Source organism: Moschus berezovskii, chromosome 27, assembly GCF_049115385.1.
Source record: "Moschus berezovskii isolate FMDL1 chromosome 27, NW_MosBer_1.0, whole genome shotgun sequence".
Classification (NCBI taxonomy): Eukaryota; Metazoa; Chordata; class Mammalia; order Artiodactyla; family Moschidae; genus Moschus; species Moschus berezovskii.
In genome coordinates, this window is record NC_142486.1 from 28,188,171 (window position 1) to 28,208,410 (window position 20,240).

At 43.4% G+C, this 20,240-nt stretch overlaps 1 protein-coding gene across 3 annotated transcripts in view; it reads left to right on the top strand.

The window, feature by feature from the left end:
- The first annotated feature begins 5,652 nt into the window (after nt 1–5,652).
- The window catches only part of MARF1 (meiosis regulator and mRNA stability factor 1), a 39,613-nt gene continuing 25,025 nt past the window's right edge, over nt 5,653–20,240 (top strand). For 2 of the 3 annotated variants that reach the window (XM_055409544.2, XM_088833334.1), the window contains exons 1-10: nt 5,653–5,770; nt 10,309–10,510; nt 12,675–13,358; nt 14,122–14,296; nt 15,174–15,400; nt 16,190–16,307; nt 16,873–17,045; nt 18,913–19,338; nt 19,550–19,707; nt 19,796–19,954. In XM_055409544.2, coding sequence (XP_055265519.2) covers nt 10,367–10,510; nt 12,675–13,358; nt 14,122–14,296; nt 15,174–15,400; nt 16,190–16,307; nt 16,873–17,045; nt 18,913–19,338; nt 19,550–19,707; nt 19,796–19,954 — 2,264 coding nt within the window. In that variant the 5' untranslated portion in view covers nt 5,653–5,770; nt 10,309–10,366. The remainder of the gene's footprint in view (nt 5,771–10,308; nt 10,511–12,674; nt 13,359–14,121; nt 14,297–15,173; nt 15,401–16,189; nt 16,308–16,872; nt 17,046–18,912; nt 19,339–19,549; nt 19,708–19,795; nt 19,955–20,240) is intronic. The other variant, XM_055409546.2, reaches the window with a different exon arrangement.

Sequence of the window (20,240 nt, forward strand, 5' to 3'; positions counted from 1 at the left end):
CGCGGCCGGCGTCGTCCATTGGCTGCCGCGCCCCGGGACCGCGTCCCCCGCGGCCAATCAGCGCCGAGCAGCGCCTTTTGGAAACTTTTTTCCCCAGGTCCCGGGCGCGGCGTGGCCACGCGGCGGCCCTAGGCGGGCTGGCGGGAGGGGTTCTGGGAGGCTCCTGCTGCTGGGCAGGGTTCTGGCCGGGCTTGGAGGCTGCGGGCTGCTCCCTAGACACCGTGGGGAACGGGCTTGGACTTGCGGGCCACTTCAAGAAATATGTCTCCCTGCCCTTGACCTCGATTGCCTTTTCCTGTTCTTGGATTTCCTCCGAAGCAGATAGAAGAACAAAGATCTACGTCTGCTTAGAGTAAACAATGTCCCAGGTCCTTCCCAGAACTTTACAACCAATATAAAAATTTCGACATCATTATCTGCTTCAAAGGCAGCAAAGCTCCTTTGTAGGAGTTTGTTTTGGGGCCCGGCCTTGAATCCTAGCTCTGCCCCTTAGTAACTGTATGATCTTGAGCAAGTTCAGGCAGTTCAGTCGCTCCGTCATGATGGATTCTTTGCGACCCCATGGACTTCAGCACGCCAGGCCTCCTGTCCATCACCAACTCCCGGAGTTTACTCAAACTCGTCCATTTAGTCGGTGATGCCATCCAACCATCTCATCCTCTGTTGTCCCCTTCTCCTCCTGCCTTCAGTCTTTTCCAGTGAGTCAGTTCTTCACATCAGGTGGCCAAAGAATTGAAGCTTCAGCTTCAGCATCAGTCCTTCCAGTGAATATTCAGGACCGATTTCCTTTAGGATTGACTGATTTGGTTAGGGCAAGTTAACTCTCTGTGATTTACTTTCCTCACCTAGAAAATGGGATTCCTGATAGGATTCTACCCCTAGGATTAAGCAGAGATGAAATGAGTTCACTTAGCATTTGTAAAATGTTTAGGACAGTGCCTCAGCACATAGTTAAGTACAATCTATGCAGGAGTAGAAGGGGGCAACAGAGGATGAGATGGTTGGATAGCACTATCGACTCAATGGACATGAGGCTGAGCAAACTCTGGAAGATAGTGAAGGACAGGGAAGTCTGGCATTCTGCAGTCCACGCGGTGGCAAAGAGTTGAACACAACTGAGCAAGTGAACAACAAAAAATGTAGGTAGTGATCATGATTTTTTTTTTACTGGTCCCTGGTAGCTCAGTAAAGACTCTGTCTGCAGGAAATAGAGCTGCCATACGACCCAGCAATCGCACTCCTGGGCATACACACCGAGGAAACCAGAATTGAAAGAGACACATGTACTCCAATGTTTATCGCAGCACTGTTTATAATAGCCAAGACATGGAAGCAACCTAGATGTCCATCTGCAGATGAATGGATAAGAAAGCTGTGGTACATTTACACAATGGAGTATTACTCAGCAATTTAAAATAATACATTTGAATCAGTTCTAATGAGGTGGATGAAACTGGAGCCTATTATACAGAGTGAAGTAAGCCAGAAAGAAAAACACCAATACAGTAATATTAATGCATATATGTGGAATTTAGAAAGATGATAACGATAACCCTGTATCAGTTCAGTTCAGTTCAGTCGCTCAGTCGTGTCCGACTCTTTGCGACCCCGTGAATCACAGCACGCCTACGAGACAGCAAAAGAGACACAGATGTATAGAACAGTTTTTTTTGACTCTGTGGGATAGAGCGAGGGTGGGATGATTTGGGAGAATGGCATTGAAACATGTATATTATCATATGTGAAACAAATTGCCAGTCCAGGTTCGATGCATGAGACAGGATGCTCGGGGCTGGTGTACTGGGATGAACCAGAGGGATGGGATGGGGAGGGAGGTGGGAAGGGGGTTCAAGATGGGGAACACAGGTACACCCGGGGCAGATTCATGTCAATGTATGGCAAAACCAACACAATAATGTAAAGTTAAAAAAAAAAAAAAGAATCTGTCTGCAATGCAGAAGACCCAGGTTCTATTCCTGGTGGGGAAGATCCCTTGGAGAAGGAAATGGCAACCTGCTCCAGTACTCTTGCCTGGGAAATCCAATGTGCAGAGAAGCCTGATGGGCTACAGTCCATGGGGTGGCAAGCGACAGACACCATTTTGTGACTAAACCACCACCATCTGTATCAGGCATAATACTAATTTCTTGATGTGGGTTTCACAGCAGTACTACTTGTTCACCAAGTAGGTTTATAAATTTTTACTGAGCACTCACTTATAGCACAATAAATGTCAGAGAAGACACCTGTCTTCAAAGGGCTTGTAGTATTAAGAAAGGACACTAAATCAGCAAACAGAAAATGTGAAATAATTTCAGATGCTAATTAGTGCTATGACTAACGCAAGGTCATGTAATAGAAAGGGACTGGGAGAGGTCCCTTCAGATAGAATGTCAGGGAAGGCCACTATACCAGGTTACAGTGGAGCTGAGACCCAGATGATGAGAACCACAGGAATGCACTTTTATTGTCTTCATTTTAAAGATGAGAAAGCGAAAGTGTAGGAAGTTTAAATGCATTGCCCAAGGTCTCACAATTAGTAAACAAATCGGGCTGTAAAGCTGGGTATGCTTGACTCCTAACCAGTGTTCTTTGTCACGATACTGGAGGCGGAGAGATCTTAGCTACTTTGAGGTCTCCAACCAGAGGAGGAATCCCTCCTGTATCCCCGCCATGGTTAAGAAAGGCCTGATTTCCTCTTTATTGTTGTCTCCACCTCTTTAGCGACCCCATGGACTGTAGCCCACCAAGCTCCTCTGTCCATGGGATTCTCCAGGCAAGAATACTGGAGTACGTTGCCTTTTCCTTCTGCAAGGGGTCTTCCAGACCCAGGGATGGAACCTGTGTCTTGGGATCTGCTGCATTGCAGGCAGATTCTTTTACCTCTGAGGCACCGGGAAAGCCCTAATTCTTCGACTCCTTGCTAGTTCCTGAAAGCTCAGAGACACAAAAGGGATCTACCACCTACATCAACAGGGTTAAGGCAGGTATCAAAATGTCTTTTAGGAAACATCCATCCTGGCCCCAGATGCTAATAAATGACTGGCATCCTCTTGTCACTTTTGCACTGTCCTTTCCAGAACCTCACCATTCTGTGAGGTTTCTGGGAGAGAATAATCACCACCACCACCACCTGCCATCCCCAACCAGTTAACATAAACTAAAACACACGCTGATGAGCTTATCAGTACTGACTAAATGATATGATCATTTAAACTACTTGGTTTTCAATTTTCTTCATTTTTCCATTAAAAATAAAAGGAAGAAGACTTTGAAATGAGTATCATTAAACTTCTCTCAGGATTATGTTTAGGTAAACGGGTTTGTTATTGGGTAAAATCTTGAAAAAAATGAAAGGCAAATTTTGCTATTCTTAAAAATTTTGTTCTCTTTGTTCAATTTGTTTTCCTTGGAGCGTTCAGATATTAATGAGCAGAAAGCTGGGTTTCTCTTGCTTAAATCCTTCCATCATAATTGATCATTTCAAAACACTAACCATAACATAGAAGTAGCTGGAGGAGAAACGCCTTTTGTGGCAGCTAGATTAATTTAGGATCTGGATTGAATGTAACAGCCATTTAAGTTGCACAAAAATAAATCTTAGTCTTGGTTTCATAAACATGAAGATTATAATATGGACAGGGCAGGTAACTGAGAGGTACTCTTACTTTCTGTTCAAAGAATTTGCCCAGCAAATAAACAGATTCACAGAGACTATGCTTGAGAAAACATATCTTAAGAAAAATGTTAAAGAACACACCCTTTCACAAGCATCAGATTACATGTTGATGCATAATTGTGTTTTCAAGGGCGAGTGTAGTTTAGGCTAGCTTTCTACAGGAAATAATAAAGAATCATATCTTTAAAAACTATTTGTAATTCAACCTTTGCATTAGCCTTCCATTTAGTATGATTGGTTTGTTTGTTTTTATTTACTGTATTTTATTTACCTGTTAACACCAGGCACAGCTCTGGCAATGTCAGACATGTGTCTGCTCTTTATTTTACGGCTAAACCTTTTTTTTAAGCAATTAAAAATTTCACAATTATTTTGCTTCCTTTTATATTTTTAGTTAATACTATCTGTATTCGGAGATACTCACTAGAAAGAATGAAAAGGAGGGAAAAAAATACCTCTTTGAGAAGCGAATTTTTTGGTACTCTGAAAAAAACGCTAGAAACAGGGTTGCTTTTCATCTGTCCTAATTCCCACTTGGAGAATGCTCCCCACACACAGACACAATGAAGATTTACTCAGCAGTAATAAATACCTGAGCAGGCAGATGATGTGTGAACTTGTCATCCACCTTCTGGAAAATGGACTACCAGTACAAAGGGTTCTTCAGCTACGTGTTTGATCTTGCCCTCCACAATGCCTGTCTACAAAAAAAGTCTACAAGGATGTATTAGCTTCCCCTGAAATCTCCCCCACTTAACGTGGATTGCCTAATGAGGCTGCCTCACATTACATGCTTCAGAGAGAAAAAAGTTCTCTTTGGGCCATTTTTACCTACTGATCCTTTTGCAAGGTTAACCTGTTTCTTAGCAAACTTCAAAACTTTTACGCTGCATTCGACTACTGCATCCTAAACTATGTCTAGATTTAAATATGTGCTTTGTTTTTCTAATTTGCAACAGGAAATAGTGAACAGCTGACAGTTTCAGAAATGTCTGTTTTGCCTACGTAAAAAAAATTTTGTTTTATAATTTCAAATAAAAGTAAAGAATGTGCAGCCAAAAAACCCAAAACACCGCTCCCCCCGTCAGAAAAAAACCCCAAACATGGCAAATCTAGCCACTAAAACATAAGCTGTTCCTGGCTTCACAAGGCTTTTGCAATTATAAATCTTTTGTTCGCGCAACCGGTCCCTGGAAAAAGTATTCACTTGTAACGAACTTTGGACCAGGACTTTTAAAAAAATCATTTTTTTTTTTTTTTTTTACATAAGTCACGAGGACCTCTTAATTGTTGGTGACACAATCCAGCCTAGTCTTCGTACAGGCTTTATTTTTGCCAGCCGGATCACAGTTTCCCGAGGAGCCCTGCCGGCCCGAAGGACCTCGCGGGAAGCCCAGTTGGCAGTTATTTTTATTTTTTTCCGCTCGCCACTAGGTTGCACTAGATGAAGGATGCTGTAACAGGCGTCATTTAGTTTAGTTTTTCTTTTTTTTAATAGGACCATCACGTGACAAAAACGAATAAGAGAAAAAAGGCCAAACGATCGGGTTTTTCTTCGAAATCCCTCTTAAATCGCCTTCCCTCAAAAGACTGAAAGGGCTGAATGGTATCAAATCCCGGTTGGCAGGTTTTTTCCCCGGGTTCCGCCTCACAAGCACCCTAATTCTCCTCTTTGAGGTTCCGTTCCACGCCACAACGATAAGCCAGGATCAGGGCTTCCATAAACTGGGGGTTTTCGCCAAAAAAGCCGAGGTAGCCCCCCGGGAAGGTCCCTATTTAGAGGTTTATCGGGAGGGGACTGAGCCTGACGAGGCTGCAGGGCCGCGAGGCCCCGCCCCCCCCGAGGTTCCCAGCACGCCCCGCGCGGGGAGGACGCGGCGGCGGGGGAGGGGCGGAGGAAGGGGCGGAGCCATGGGGAGAGAAGGGCGGCGGTTTTGCGACAGGGGCGGCGCGGTGCGGAAGCGGAAGTGGAGGGTGCGCTTGGCGGCGGCGGCGGGAGCTGCGGAGTCGGGAATCAAAACAAAGGGCCTGGGGGGGCGGGGGGAAGGCGGCGGGGCCGGAATGTGAGCGGAGGTGGGGCCGGCGGCTGAGGTGAGTTTGCTGGCCACGCTGGGAACTTGTCCCCGACGCGCTTCATGCTCTGGGCACCAGGCTGGAACGGGGGAGTGTGTCCCTTCTGCCTATTGCCAGCGGGGGTGGGGGAGGTTGGCTAGACTGAGAAGCCACGGGACCCACCCGTCAGGCCCCCGCCAGAGGTTCGAGTTGCCTCCCTTTGTGGTCAGTTCACGACTGTCATTGCAGCGCTGCTGCTGCCCTTTGGGGGTGTTTGCCTCCCTGACTACACTTGTCTCATTTCTCCCTTGAGGGCCCTTCAGGTGTGGAGAGCAGCCTTTCTAGAGGAGTGTGTACTGTTGGAAGTGTAACAGAGGAAGGGAAGGGCTAGCGTTTTTGCAGCCACCTCTGACGTTTTGCACCCTCCTCGGTCTATCAACACTCCCTAGAGTGCAGCCTTTGGCTTGACCTAGAGCACTGAGTTGTCTTAGGGTTGAGTCACTCCCACAGATTGTACTGTGGCACTGTGACACACTTTTTCGTTTCCGTGGCACCTTTCTGATACTGCCTAGAGCTTTCCAGTTACATCTTTTGCACTTTCCAACATCTCTGAGTGTAAATATTCTGTTTTGCATACAGGGAAGTTGAAACCTAAATTGTCGTCCTAGACGTTTATTGAACTCTTCATTCAAGAATTACTGATGTGTACCAGACTGTCCTAGGTGAAGGAGATACAATAATGAATAATAAAAAAAAAGAATAATAAAACAACCCATGATCCACAAGTAAATACTATCCTGGAGTTTATATTTAAGTGAGGGAGACATAATAAAAGCAAGCAAATAAGATAATTGTAGAAAGAAGAGCTGTGAAAAGCAACAGAAAAACTCAGGGATGGGATGGGTGATACTGGGTGTTGAGGACTAGATTAGGTGTGGAGAGAAGGCCATTGCTAAGTTTTCTACTTCGTTGGTGTTTCATTTAATCCTATGAAGGTGCTGCTGTTATCAGGCCTATTTTACACCTGGGATCTGAGGTTCAGAGATCTTGTTGTGCATTGTCCAGATCTGCACAGATGGGAAGCAACAGAACTGGGGATTAATACGAGGACAGCCTGACGTCACAGTCTGCTCTCAAGCACTATCTGAATTCCTTGAAGACTGAGAGATAATGGCAGGAGTGAGACGCTCACTCAAATGACAAAACAGAAGTTGCCTTGACCATCAAGTTGCTATGACCAAATTACTTACCATTCCCAGGGGCATTTAGGAAAATTTCTGGGTGCACATTTGTATTAATATGTTTTACTTTCTTTTGCTTGCGTTGGATGATACCAAAGGTACTTTGGTTGTGTGGAAAGAAGTGGATGAGCCTGGTTCTGTCTGTTTTGTATTAATAATTGTGTGATTTGGGGCAAATTCCAAAACTTCATTAAACCTCTGTTTGTTGTTGTTCAGACGGTAAGTTGTGTCTGACTCTTTTGTGACCCCATGGACTGTAGCCAGGCTTCTCTCTCCATGGTATTTCCCAGGCAAGAACATGGCAGTGGGTTGCCGTTTCCTTCTTCAGGGGATCTTCCTGACCCAGGTATTGAACCAGTGTCTCCTCCATTGGCATGCAGATTCTTTACCGCTGAGCCACCAGGAAATCCAGCCTCTTTTTCCTCCTCATTAAAAAGGTGGCCAATTTCTCCCTTGGCTTTCACACACATTTACTGTGGGAAAAAAGATGACATAAATGGATTGCGTTTTCTGGTTGTTTCCATCATTATATGCCTTGTGCCAAGCACAAGCTTACTACATAGCAGATACTAAGTAAATGTTTGCTGAATGAGGAAATAAATAATCTTAAAGAAAAATGCTTTAGTTATCTTCCTCTCAGAATTCGCCTTGAAGAAACTTGAGAGAGCATGTCAAAGTTGTGTGTATCACAAATATCCCAAATTCTTAGGCTCTAGAGAGGAGATTGTTAGGGGATATGAGGTCTGTATTTGATAGAAAGGACATTGTTGCAGTAACTTCATCTCTGTGTCCAGATTAGCTCTGGGTTTTGTAGATGAATATCTGCTTTATTCATTGCCTCATTCAATAAATATTTACTTAGTATGTACTATGTAGAAGGCTGTGCTTGGCACAGGCCATATGGTAATGAAGACAAACAGATGGTGGGGTCCTTTATCTGGTTTTCTTTTCTCCACAGTAATGCTGTCAGGTGGACAGGGGAGAAATTATGGCAAATTTGACAGAGGAAGAAAATAAAACTGAAGAAGTTTTGTGGTTTCCACGTAAGGGCCAAATTGTAAATATTTTTGGCTCTGTGGGCTGTGTAGTCTCTATTGCAGAGAATGAGCTCTGCAGTTGTAGTGCAAACACAGCCATAGAACTTAAATAAACATGGCTGTGTCTCAAAACTATTCATAGACACCGAAATCTGAATTTCATATAACTTTGTCACAAAATATAATTATTCTCTTGATTTTTCCCCAAGGATTAAAAAATGTGAACTATATTCTTAGTTCGCAGGCTGTTTAAATACAAGCAGTGGGCTGGTTTGGGCTATAATTTTAGGCCACAGTTTGCCTCCCCCCGTTTTATGTGATTGGTTTTCCTATAGCTTAGACATAGCGCTTATACGGACATGGTGCTTATAGTGACTATAGAAGTGACTTCTCTCCCCTCACCCTACTGTGTAGATGTTTAAATCTCTTGATAAGAAAATCTTATCAGAGAAAGAGCTAAAGGATATTCTTTTCTATATGCCCAGAAATTTCTGAAAGATAAATTAATGACCTCAAAATGACCATTGTCAGTAAGAGGAGGTGGTGATTGGGGTTTGGTGACGAGGGCTTGGAAATGAGGTTCAGTCGTCCTTATCACTGGCAGGCTGCCTCCACGCCCAATGGCTGCTATTGATTGCATCTGCTTTTATTGTACTGTTTCAAGACTTGGAGATTGTTGCTCTGGAGTAGATACAGCACATCTGGGACTTGAGATGTGTCTGTTAGATTTTTGGTGGCATAGCAGATTCTACTTTCATAATAAGCAAACTGAGAGGTTGGTTCGATTTGTTCTGTAGCCAAATCAAATTCAGAGTCCACAGAGGTCACTTAATTTGAACCTTCCATACTCAGTATCAAAGACACAGTGAGATAAGTCGCTCTGAAATCAGTTTCACAATCTTATATAATTGAGAATGAGGACATGTAGTGTTTCTTTTACTCAAATTACGTGATCTCTCCTCCTGTTAACTTTTTTACTCTCCCAAGTAGTGTCTTTAGGGAGGGATAGTTAAGAATTATTAAGTATTTCTTAATTCTTAAGAAATACTATATAGAAAAAGTCTACTCAGTGCTGGAGGACCTTGGCTTCAGCTCAGTGAAGAGGAGGGAGTATGCCGGTGTCCAAGATGTGGCTACCTCTCTCAAGCATGGCCGGAAAGAGGGCTCATCCCGAGTTCATTTTTATTTGAAGAGCTGTGAAGCATAAGGAATGGAAGATGATAATTAAAAAAAAAAAAGTCAAATTGATATAGTTAGAATTCAAGTATAAATTGTCAACCAAGTTTACCAGTTTTAGTAAGCTGTAATATGCTTTGATGCCAGGTTTCCTGGTGGCTCAGACGGTAAAACATCTGCCTGCCAATGTAGGAGACCCGGATTTGATCCCTGTGTCGGGAAAATCCCCTGGGCAACCCACTCCAGTATTCTTGCCTGGGAAATGGACTGAGGAGTCTGGCAGGTTACAGTCCATGGGGTTGCAGAGAGCTAGCGGGACTGACACTCACTTTTACAACATGCTTTGATAGCCGTTCCTTAAGATCTGACTTGTTGGGAGCCATTGCACCATCATTTTTTTTTAAAACTTGGAAGAGAATTACATTAATTTTTACTTTCCCACATTACTGATCATGGATTCTGTTCTGTTCTGTCGCTCAGTCGTATCCGACTCTTTGTGACCCCGTGGACTGTAGCCTACCAAGCCTCTCCGTCCATGGGATTCTCTAGGCAAGAATACTGGAGTGGGTTACCGTTTCCTTCTCCAGGGGATCTTCCCAACCCAGGGAATTGAACCCGGGTCTCCTGCATTGGAGGCAGATTCTTTAACCTCTGAGCCACCAGGGAAGCCCATGGTGGAAGCTAAATCTTGTATCTCCATCAGGGAAGTGTAGCACTACGGAGTGGCTGTTAAATCCTGTGGAAGACTCGGTCTTTGGTCCTAGTGTTAAAAGCACCCAGACTTGGTTGCATCAGCCGTTTGAAATGACCTATGCACCATAAATGTGCTTCCCTTGTGGCTCAGTAGTAAAGGATCCACCTGCAGTGCAGGAGACACAGGTTCAATTCCTGGGTCAGAAAGATACCCTGGAGAAGGAAAAGGCAACCCACCCCAGTATTCTTACCTAGGAAATCCCAGGAACAGAGGAGCCTGGTGGGCTACAGTCTGTGGGTTCGCAAAAGTCGGATACAACTTAGTAACTAAACAAAAACAATGCAACATAAATAGAGTTGTAGTCTTATATTTCAGTAATAGAATCTGTACTTACACAAATGAGTAATGTTGAAACCTCATTCTTAACAGGGTGGAAGAATGAAAGAAAAGAAAGATGAAAGAATGTTGAACCACTCCGCTTGGCTGTATGATGGAAGGAAACGGAACTGAGAACCCCTGCAGTAGAACAATTGGATGGCTTCAACAAGATAATGATGCTAAGCCATGGCTTTGGAAATTCTCTAACTGCTTTTCTCGTCCTGAGCAAACGTTGCCACTTAGTCCCCAAACGGTAAGTATGTGCGTGACTAAGGACATAGCAAATTCCTAATGCAAATAGATGAGCGATCCGTTTGGTCTGGGGCAGTCTCTCGCCCTGGAGTCTGTGCTGAGTTTTCCCTTGTGTCCTGCTTGTATTACTTCTTATAGCACATTATTGTAATTCCTGACTCAATGAGGGTACAGTTTTTAAATCCTGTACTAATGAGTGACATTAGATGCTTTAAAGGTGTGATGTTGAAATTTGGGGAAGATTTGTTTCTTGTTAAAGTCACAGATTCCAAAGACAAAAATCCACGTTTTAGAATAAGATGGGAGGAAAGTACAAAATAGATTTTATTTTCTATAGCCTTCTGAATTTTGTGTCTTAAAAATCACAGAAAGGTTGTATGACCTTGTTGATGATCTTTTTCTGTACAGGATTTCTCTTGAATATTTAAATTTATCTGGGACTTCCTTTTTTGTCTTTTCATAATGATGTTGACTTTATCTGACTACATTTGCTGTATCATGTTATCACCTTTTTTTTTTCCTCTTGTACTGGGGAATTAAATGAGACTTTACTATGAATTTATATAAGAGTATTGATAACAAACTTTAAAAAAAAAATCAATGCCCTGTCACCTCCACATTTTCATTACATAGCTGCCTTTGTTGCATGGCATCAGTAACTCGAGTTATTTCAGAAATATTTTAGTTCAGGGACAGTCTGCACTGAGGGCTGGAAGCTTCAAGCAGGGGTCCAGGGTGGCAGATCTGGGGCTAAAGGAGTCACTTGACACAGAAGTGCACTGTCACCTTTCTAGATGCGGAGTCTCGATTTTTTCAGTGGCACCCAGAATTGAATACATTCAGGAAGACCGTCTCACAGTAACCCTGCCTACGAGAGCCAGATCTAAATCCATCAGAATGCCAATGAGTTCATTTCCAGACTGAATTGTAATTACCACAAGGGTAGAACACACTACTTTTTTGACTGGTCAGACCATCGCTGTTACCTCCCTTTTAGGAAAAACCTTAACTGAAAGTCCATATTTCTCTCATATGAATATACCCTCCCAGGTGAGTGTGAAATCAGCAGAAGGAGTGAAATCATAGCAGCCAAATGGACCCTTCTGTGCTCTAAGGGATGAGTATGTCTCAGTCACTGTATCAGGGCGTCCTGTTCATCTTAATTGTGTCTGCACTCAGCCAATAAAGGCTGTTGATTGGTTTTCGCCCCCCCACCCCACCCCACTGCGCCATCTTTCAGTGGCCAGGTACTCTGCTGAGCGCTTTAGGTGCACTGTTTGATTTTATCCGTCTCACACATGTAGTTGGTACATTCTCTTCCCAGCTGAAGGATGACAGGATTGAGGCATGGAGAGATTAGGTTAAGTCACTTACCCAAGGTCGTAAAGCTATTTAGTATCACATTCAAACCCAGGTCTCTGACACCAGGGCTATACTATAATCTTAATAAATGGGCCAGCCTCAAGTGTCTATGTTGGAGACATATGATAAACTATTTCTTTTACGTCTGTTTCCCAGGTGGTTTCCTTATTACTCGAATTCTTTCCGCTGGCAACAGAATAGTTGTTGGCATTATGGCTTTAGGTCAGGATGTCCCATGGTTTGCTAAATGTCATTAGTAACATGTTTAAGATCTCTTCATGGATGGGCCACTTGGGCAGATGGCCGATCTCATCCATAGTGTTTGATATCTTCTCCCCGGAGGACTTTAATGAAACCCCCTGTGATCTGACTGCAAGACCTCTTTAGTATTTTCCTTAAAGCACTTTGCTCATAAGCTGTCTTTAGTGAATACTGTTGTAACTGTGTTGTTTTTCATACCACCCGTTTTGTCTGCAGAAGGCACTGAGAGGCAGGGGGAAGTTATCAAAGGGAAACCAGTGAGACATGGATGGTTAGCCAGGCTTGTTAAACATGTGAACAGACCTCCTCCCCCTGTCTCTTAAAATTCAGGAAGGACACAGTCTTAATGTTAGTTTTCTGTTTCAGTGTTCACCTCCCACTGAAGAACACTCCTGGTTTTAGCTGCCATTCCATTTGTGTGGTTATGATCGAGTGATATAAATAAGGTTTGAACAGTGTTCGTTTTTAATGCAGTCGGTTGTGAGTAATCCCAAGTCACCGGCCTCATAAAATTAATTTGTGTTCTGGTTTTCTTTCCTCAGAAAGATTACATGGAGAACAAGAAAGTTGCTGTGGAACTAAAGGATGTACCATCTCCCCTTCATGCTGGCTCTAAACTTTTCCCAGCAGTCCCTCTTCCAGATATCCACTCTCTTCAGCAACCTAAAGTACAGCTTTCAACTGTCCCCAAAGTAAGCTGCTGTGCCCATTGCACTAATGACCCTTCCACTTCGCCAGTGCGTTTTGGTGGTGGCAGTGGCGGAGGGACTGGTAGCTTGGTTCCCCCGGGCGCCCTGTTAGACTCGCAGAGCACCAGGACAATCACGTGTCAGGTAGGGTCAGGGCTTGCTTTCCAGTCTGCACCTCCACTCCAGAATGCCTCAGCTAGGAACACCTTGGCCGGCGTTGCAAGCGACTTTCCCAGCATGTGTCTAGAAAGTAACCTCTCTTCCTGCAAGCACCTGCCCTGTTGTGGGAAGCTCCATTTCCAGTCGTGTCATGGTAATGTGCACAAGCTGCATCAGTTTCCGGCTCTCCAGGGCTGTTCTTCCTCTGCGGGCTATTTCCCCTGTTCTGATTTCACAAGTGGGGCTCCCGGGCACTTGGAAGAACACATTTCACAGTCGGAGCTCACGCCTCACTTATGCACCAACTCTTTGCACCTAAATGTGGTACCTCCAGTTTGTTTAAAGGGCTCACTTTACTGCGAAGACTGTCTCAACAAGGTTTGTATCTTTTTATTTGTTATGTTGGGTGCAGCTAAGGTTTGAGGAATGACTCTTTAAAAATAAAATGACTGTATCTTTAAAAGAAAAACAATCTTGGTTTTGTGTGTGGGGTTGAAGACACTTCCGTGATGTGGTTTTCTCCCCATCAGCATAACTTCTTGTGGTTCGGAAGGAAAGCAAAGGGTACAGTGGGAGGGACTGTTCAGAAGAGTGTAGCGTAATTATTCAGTTCATGCTTTTAGAGTCTCCTGTAATAAATCTGTTTCTTACATGGAAGCCTAGCTTGGCAAAGACGTGTGCTCTCTTGTTTTTAAAGGCTGGAGCACAGCTGGAATTTCTTAAAACTAATGCTCACCTGATACATGGACGCATTCATGTAATATAGATGGCTGCATGTTGCCCTTTTGTAGTCGTTGGGAGAACTTGAAATCTGGCCTCCATCACACCTGGGGCCCAAGTAAAGACTTTAACTTCCTTTTTTTGTGAAGTGTGTCTGAGGGTTTCTACGTGTAACAGACACATGCCCCAGCATGTGAAGGTCTAATTGTGTGAATATCTTCCCTGATCATTTCAGGTTACTTTGAAGTGAGTTTATGCTTTGGTAGTTCTGGGAAAGGTGATTTGAAAATACATTTTATCAGAGGTTAGCAGGTGTAAAGGAGAAACACTCAGAATGTATTTTCAGTTGTTAGTGTAACTCTTAAGTTCTGAAATAATGTATCTGAAACCTCCTCCTCTTTTTAAAAAAATTTTAAAACAGCCGGCAAGAAATAGTATAATTGATGCTGCTAAAGTCTGGCCAAATATACCACCTCCAAATACTCAGACTGCACCTGTTACTGTTCCTCTGTGTAATGGCTGTGGAACCAAAGGAACAGGAAAGGAGACCACGCTGTTATTGGCGACCAGTCTAGGCAAAGCTGCTTCGAAATTTGGTAAATGACAGTATCGTATAAAATGCATATTTAAAGTTTTCAATACCTGATACTAACAGTGCATTTAACCGCCTTTAAAAGATTCCTTGTGGTTCTAAAACTCCTGTGTATGTGAGTCTCCATTTCCATCTGTTGGTAAAAATCTTCTTAACCTTGTAGACCAGTGGGTCAGTTGCCATTTATGTTGAGCTGGGGCTGTTTGAGATCAGAAGCTGTGTATAGAAGAACGGGAAGTATATGAGGAGAAATGAGTGCTGGAAGGGACTTGGTGCCAACTTAGGTTCATAATCACACTTGTTTGTTGTATGTTGCCCAGACATAATTAGTATTTAGAAATGGCTGACAAAAAAAGCAGTATTTGAAAACCTAAGATCATTTCCCCCAAAAGCAGCTGTTATGATATTTTATCTTTTAAAAACATTTTTTCAAAAGTTGGATCAGATGTTACTGCAGTGTTAAAAGTCAAGGGCTATAACACCTTCACCATTCATTTTCGTTGTTCTCCCACACAGAGTGAGGTGTGGGCCCAGCGTGACAACAGGCCCCAGAAGGCAGTGTCCAGTCACCTGTGTATTAGTGTTGAGGAGCATGCCCGGTCAGCGTGAGGATGGCTCACACTTTATGATGATTGATTGTGGGCTTAAAGTAAATTGACCTTTGGATTTGTTCTCTCCTGAAAAAAGAATTAAATCTTAGAGATACTTCAGCAACTTGGGGTTGTCTAATGGGCCAGCCAGTGAGGTTGGCATCCTTAAATTTAACATCAATCTATAATTTCATTTTCCTGTCCCTGGGAAGGATAGGTAGCTACCTGTTATCTTTAATACCTTAACCTGTTTTTTGCTGCGTTTAATCAAATCTGTTCACATTTCTCAAGGGTCACCAGAAGTTGCACTGGCCGGACAGATGCTAGAGAACTTACCTCCCATTGGGGTTTTTTGGGATATTGAAAACTGCTCAGTCCCTTCTGGCCGCTCAGCTACTGCAGTTGTACAGAGAATCCGGGAGAAGTTTTTTAAAGGCCACAGAGAAGCAGAATTCATTTGTGTATGTGACATCAGTAAAGAAAATAAAGAAGTTATTCAAGAGCTGAATAATTGCCAGGTAGATAAAAATTCTTTTTTCTTTTTTATCTTAGTAGAAGAATAAGCACATAATTTTTTTTTAAGAACTCAAGTTGAAAATTTGTTAATAATATGTGTTTGTGCTAAGTTTGTAAATAAAAGAAATTAGGAAAAGATTATTTCTTTAAGTACCTGAAATCATCTAATCATGTCTGATTTTTTTAGCAAGTCTGCTTACATGTGACTAGTGCTTTCCTAGTATAGTGATTCCATGTGTATCATTTCCTTTGATTTTCATAACTGCTCTGTGAATGCTCATAGGATTTATTATTTGGAATTTACAAATGAAAGGGCCCAAGAGCTTAAGCAACTTTTTTAAGATCACATGGCCAGTAAGTGGATGAACTTGGATTTAAATCCAGATTGACCCCAAGTCTGTTCTCTTAAGCTGGAAGCTAATAACATCAAACACAGCCCCGAGTCTTACCTTAATCATATATCAAATCTCTGCCACCCACACGTTGTTGGCAAAAGATGCTAGAGAGAGCTAATTTACTTCAAATTTCACTTTCTATTCTGAAAGGGGGATGGATGAAGAGCCAAAGCAGAAGATTAGAGATGAAAGTAGGGATAATAATGAATCCAGTTAATTTGTCTGGAGAACTGAATGTGAAATTATTGAGATTTGATTGTAATTTTTTTTCCCATCCCTGAGTGGCAATAGAAATCAAAGGTTCCTGAAGAACTGTCTATTAAGATGTGGGCAGAATGTGTAGTGATTTTCTAACTTCAACTCTTTCTCATTTGTCCTTGTTATAAATTAATGCAGGTAACTGTTGCCCACATCAATGCTACTGCAAAGAATGCTGCTGACGACAAGCTCCGCCAGAGCCTCCGAAGGTTTGCAAATACTCACACCGCTCCCGCCACTGTGGTTCTTGTGTCAAGTAAGTGTAGAAACACCTGCTAATTGCAGCTAAACTCTCTATGTGTGAATTATCATAGAAGCCAGAATATGTTTAAAATAAAATGTGCCCCCAAAGATGCTGAAATACATGGGACATGCTTATGCTTACTTTTGAAAACTGTTAAAAAAAATAATAAAAAAAAGGATCTACATGGATTTCTGTATTTTTCTCTGGGGAATTTGAATAAGGATTCTTGCAGGGCCAAGTTTATTAAAGAAAATGTAAATTTTTTAGTCCTGGGCTGCATTTTGCTTATTTAAAAGAAAAATCCAAGATGAAGTTGGGGCTCCCCAGAACATTAATATTTGTTCCTTTTTACTACTAAAAGTAATGTGTCTTGGGAGTTCAGCATGAGTCTACGGTAAAATTGTCTTACCATGTTAATTCTGATATGAAATGTGTTCCTATTCTAAAAAGGGGTTGGGGGGCCACTTTGAACACAATCCTGCTGTTCCTCTCTTCTCAGTGGGTGTTATTAGAGGTGCCTGTCTGTCAAGTGTTTCTAATCTGTGGAGATGGGGGTGGGCTGTACCCTGTCTTTCAGCTGATGTCAATTTCGCATTGGAACTTAGTGACCTGAGACACAGGCATGGTTTCCATATAATTTTGGTCCATAAAAACCAGGCCTCAGAAGCACTGCTGCATCACGCCAACGAGCTGATCAGATTTGAAGAATTCATTTCTGACCTGCCCCCCAGGTTACCACTAAAAATGCCAGTAAGTGGGTTTATGTTCTTTGTGCTGTAGTCTAGTTAAGATTGTGGAGACTCAAGAGAGTCCTCCATAATGGATGTCCAAGCCCAGGTCTTTGTAGTAGGCCGGCTAGATTTTGAAATAGGCCTAGAAACTTTGCATTCCCTTATAAATACACAGAGAACTGACATGTGTGAATTCTTTTGCTTTAATTTTTGTGTGTGTGCTTGACTCTTTGCTGCTGCTCACGGGCTTACTGTAGTTGCAGCACGCGGGCTCCTTATTGTGGCGGCTTCTCCTGTGGAGCACAGGCTCCAGGTGCTCAGTTTTCAGTCGTTGCAGCCCTCGGGCTCAGTCATTGCGGCGCACAGGCTTAGTTGCTCCGTGGCATGTGAAATCTTCCTGGACCAGGCATTAAACTCATATCCCCTGCATTGGCAGGCAGATACCTATCTGGAGTACCACCAGGGAAACCCAGTGTGTGAATTTTGCTTTTATATTTTTCACAATATCACAGGAAGCTGACTTTTAGAATCACCTTACTGACATCCACTTGCCAGGTATCAGTGTTTTGTGTGAGGTGTATGGCAGTAATGGAATGAGAGATACTACTGTATTTGCCCAAGTTTTAAGGGTAAAGAATATGACGATGGTTTGCATATCTTGGTGTGGTTGGAGTCAGATAAGCAGGATGATTGTACAGTTGGGGCACTTAATCCTGAAGCTCCAGCTGGTCTCTGAGCTGGTTGCAGACCCTGCCATGCATGAGCACAGTCAGGAGTAGTGGGCACTACACCTGTCACCCTGATAAGCCACTTAATAGGAGAATGTGCACATGTTTCCACCTGGACGAGCATTTCTCACAGTCTTGATTTAGGATAAGATGTTTACTGGGACACTGAACTTGTGTTTAAGCTATTTGGAGAATATATATGGCTTCCCTGGTGGATCAGATGGTAAAGAATCCGCCTGCATTGCGGGAGACTCGAGTTCCATCCCCAGGTCAGGGAGATCCCCTGGAGAAGGGAATGGCAACCCACTCCAGTATTCTCACCTGGAGAATCCCATGGACAGAGGAGCCTGGTGGGCTGCAGTCCCTGGGGTCACAGTTCATCACAACTGAGTGACTAACACACGTTAATAATAATAGAAAGGAGCTATAGCATGGATGGTCCAGAAGGGTAGGCAGTCCCATTCGTGAAATGCAGTTTTAACATACTTTAATAACTTGAGAGTTACGGAAGCACTTTAGGAATGATCTCACCCAACCTCCTCATTTTAGTGAGGAGGAAGTCAGCACCTTGGAAAAAAATTCAGGTCTCTGGAGGTCCCCCCGTGATTGCCTCCAGATTCAGGCGCTTGCAGTGCTGGTCCCTCTGCAGCCCCTGATAGTCAGTGAGATCAGAGCCTGGCCCAAGATTAAACGCATGCTTAGGATGGTCTGCAGTTGGCAATACCTGTTTCAAGCTTTGGAGCTGCAGCCCTAATTCACCTTTGCTGTTATTCCTTAAGTCTTCTAGCTGTAGGTACGTTTCCTCCCTCTCCTTCTGTGTGGCACTCCCTGTTTTAATCTGGAAGGCCTTTAAGTCAAATGTAGTCTCTTAGGTGAGAGGTTACCCATTGTAGAGATCTTTATTCCTTATGAGTAAAAAAAACAAACCTGATTGTTCAGAACATTAAATCTTGCCACATATTTTTTCTAATTCACCAGAGTGATAATTTTAGATACACTTCTTTTTTTCCTGTGTTTTTCAGTCTAAGTACGTGTACCCTTTCCCGTGGAAATCTGCTCTCCCTCCCCCGAGGTCACTGTAGTTTGGAGACCGTTGTTCTGTGTCATTGAGTGTGGGCCCCTGAGTCCACCTGTTTTGACATTTGTCTGTGCCCACAGTGCCACACCCTGCTCTACGTTTACAACCTGCCAGCCAACAAAGATGGGAAGAGCATCAGCAACAGGCTCAGACGCCTGTCCGACAACTGTGGCGGGAAGGTGCTGAACATCACGGGCTGCAGCGCCATCCTCCGCTTCATAAACCGAGACAGTGCGGAACGGGCTCTGAAGCGAATGGAAAATGAAGATGTCTTTGGTAACAGGATCATCGTGTCATTTACTCCAAAAAGCGGCGAACTCTGTGAAACCAAGAGTTCAAACGCAACTGCTGACAAAGTGAAGTCTCCCAAGAAACTTAAGAATCCAAAACTGTGCCTCATCAAAGATATAAGTGAGTCACCTTCCAGTGCCAAAGCTGCACCTGGAAAAGGGTTGCAGGCAAATTCTGGATCTGCTACCAGAAACACCAATGTGAAAAGTTTACAGGTAACTGTGACACCTCTTGCTTTCTGAAGTTTATGCTAGGTTTGCTTTCATGGGCTCTCCGTTTTACGTGCTCACCCGCTTTTGGTGTGTCTGTGCTTTTTTTGTTATCCTATATTTTCAAGGCTATTTGAAGTCAGGTGTTTACTGTACAAGGTCTGACACATCTTGGAGACTTTAACTATTAAACTCCCTTGCTCTTGTTTCTTTTAAGGAGCTGTGCCGCCTGGAGTCAAAGACCAGCACTCGAAGCAGTGAGCCCCAGCAAGGCCACCTGAGGCCGGGGGTGCCTCCTCACAGAAACTCAAGTGCTGCAGCGCCCGCGCCTAAAACCCCAGGGTTGGCAGAATCTGTTTACAAAACCAATCCCAAGTAGGTCCCGTTACTCTCCCTCGTAGCTGCTTGTCTTGATGTGAAGGGAAACACGTGACCTCCTGCCTGCAATGTTTCCCTCCACCAGGAAAGAGAACCTCAGCGCCCGCAGTGTTACCAGTTCTCCTGTGGAGAAAAAAGAGAAAGAGGGGACTCTATTCCAAGTGAGTTACCCATCTGCTTTTAGCAAGTTGATCGCATCCAGGCAAGTGAGTCCCCTGCTCACGGCTCAGCCTTGGTCTTCTCGGTGAGTGGGACTTGATCCGTGGAATGGTTATATGCAGTAGAAGGGCTTATGAAGTAATCTGTTTATTCAACAGAATTCATGCAATTCAGAAGTGCATAATTAAAAGAGAAAGCTTAGTACTACATATAAAATAGGTAACTAATGAGAACCTTCTGTTCCTTGAACAGCACAAGGAACTCTGCTCAATGCTCTTGGTGACCTAAATGGGAAGGAAGTCCAAAATAAGGGACAGCTGACCTTGCTGTACAGTAGAAACTTAACACGACATTGTAAAGCAAACTTCCTT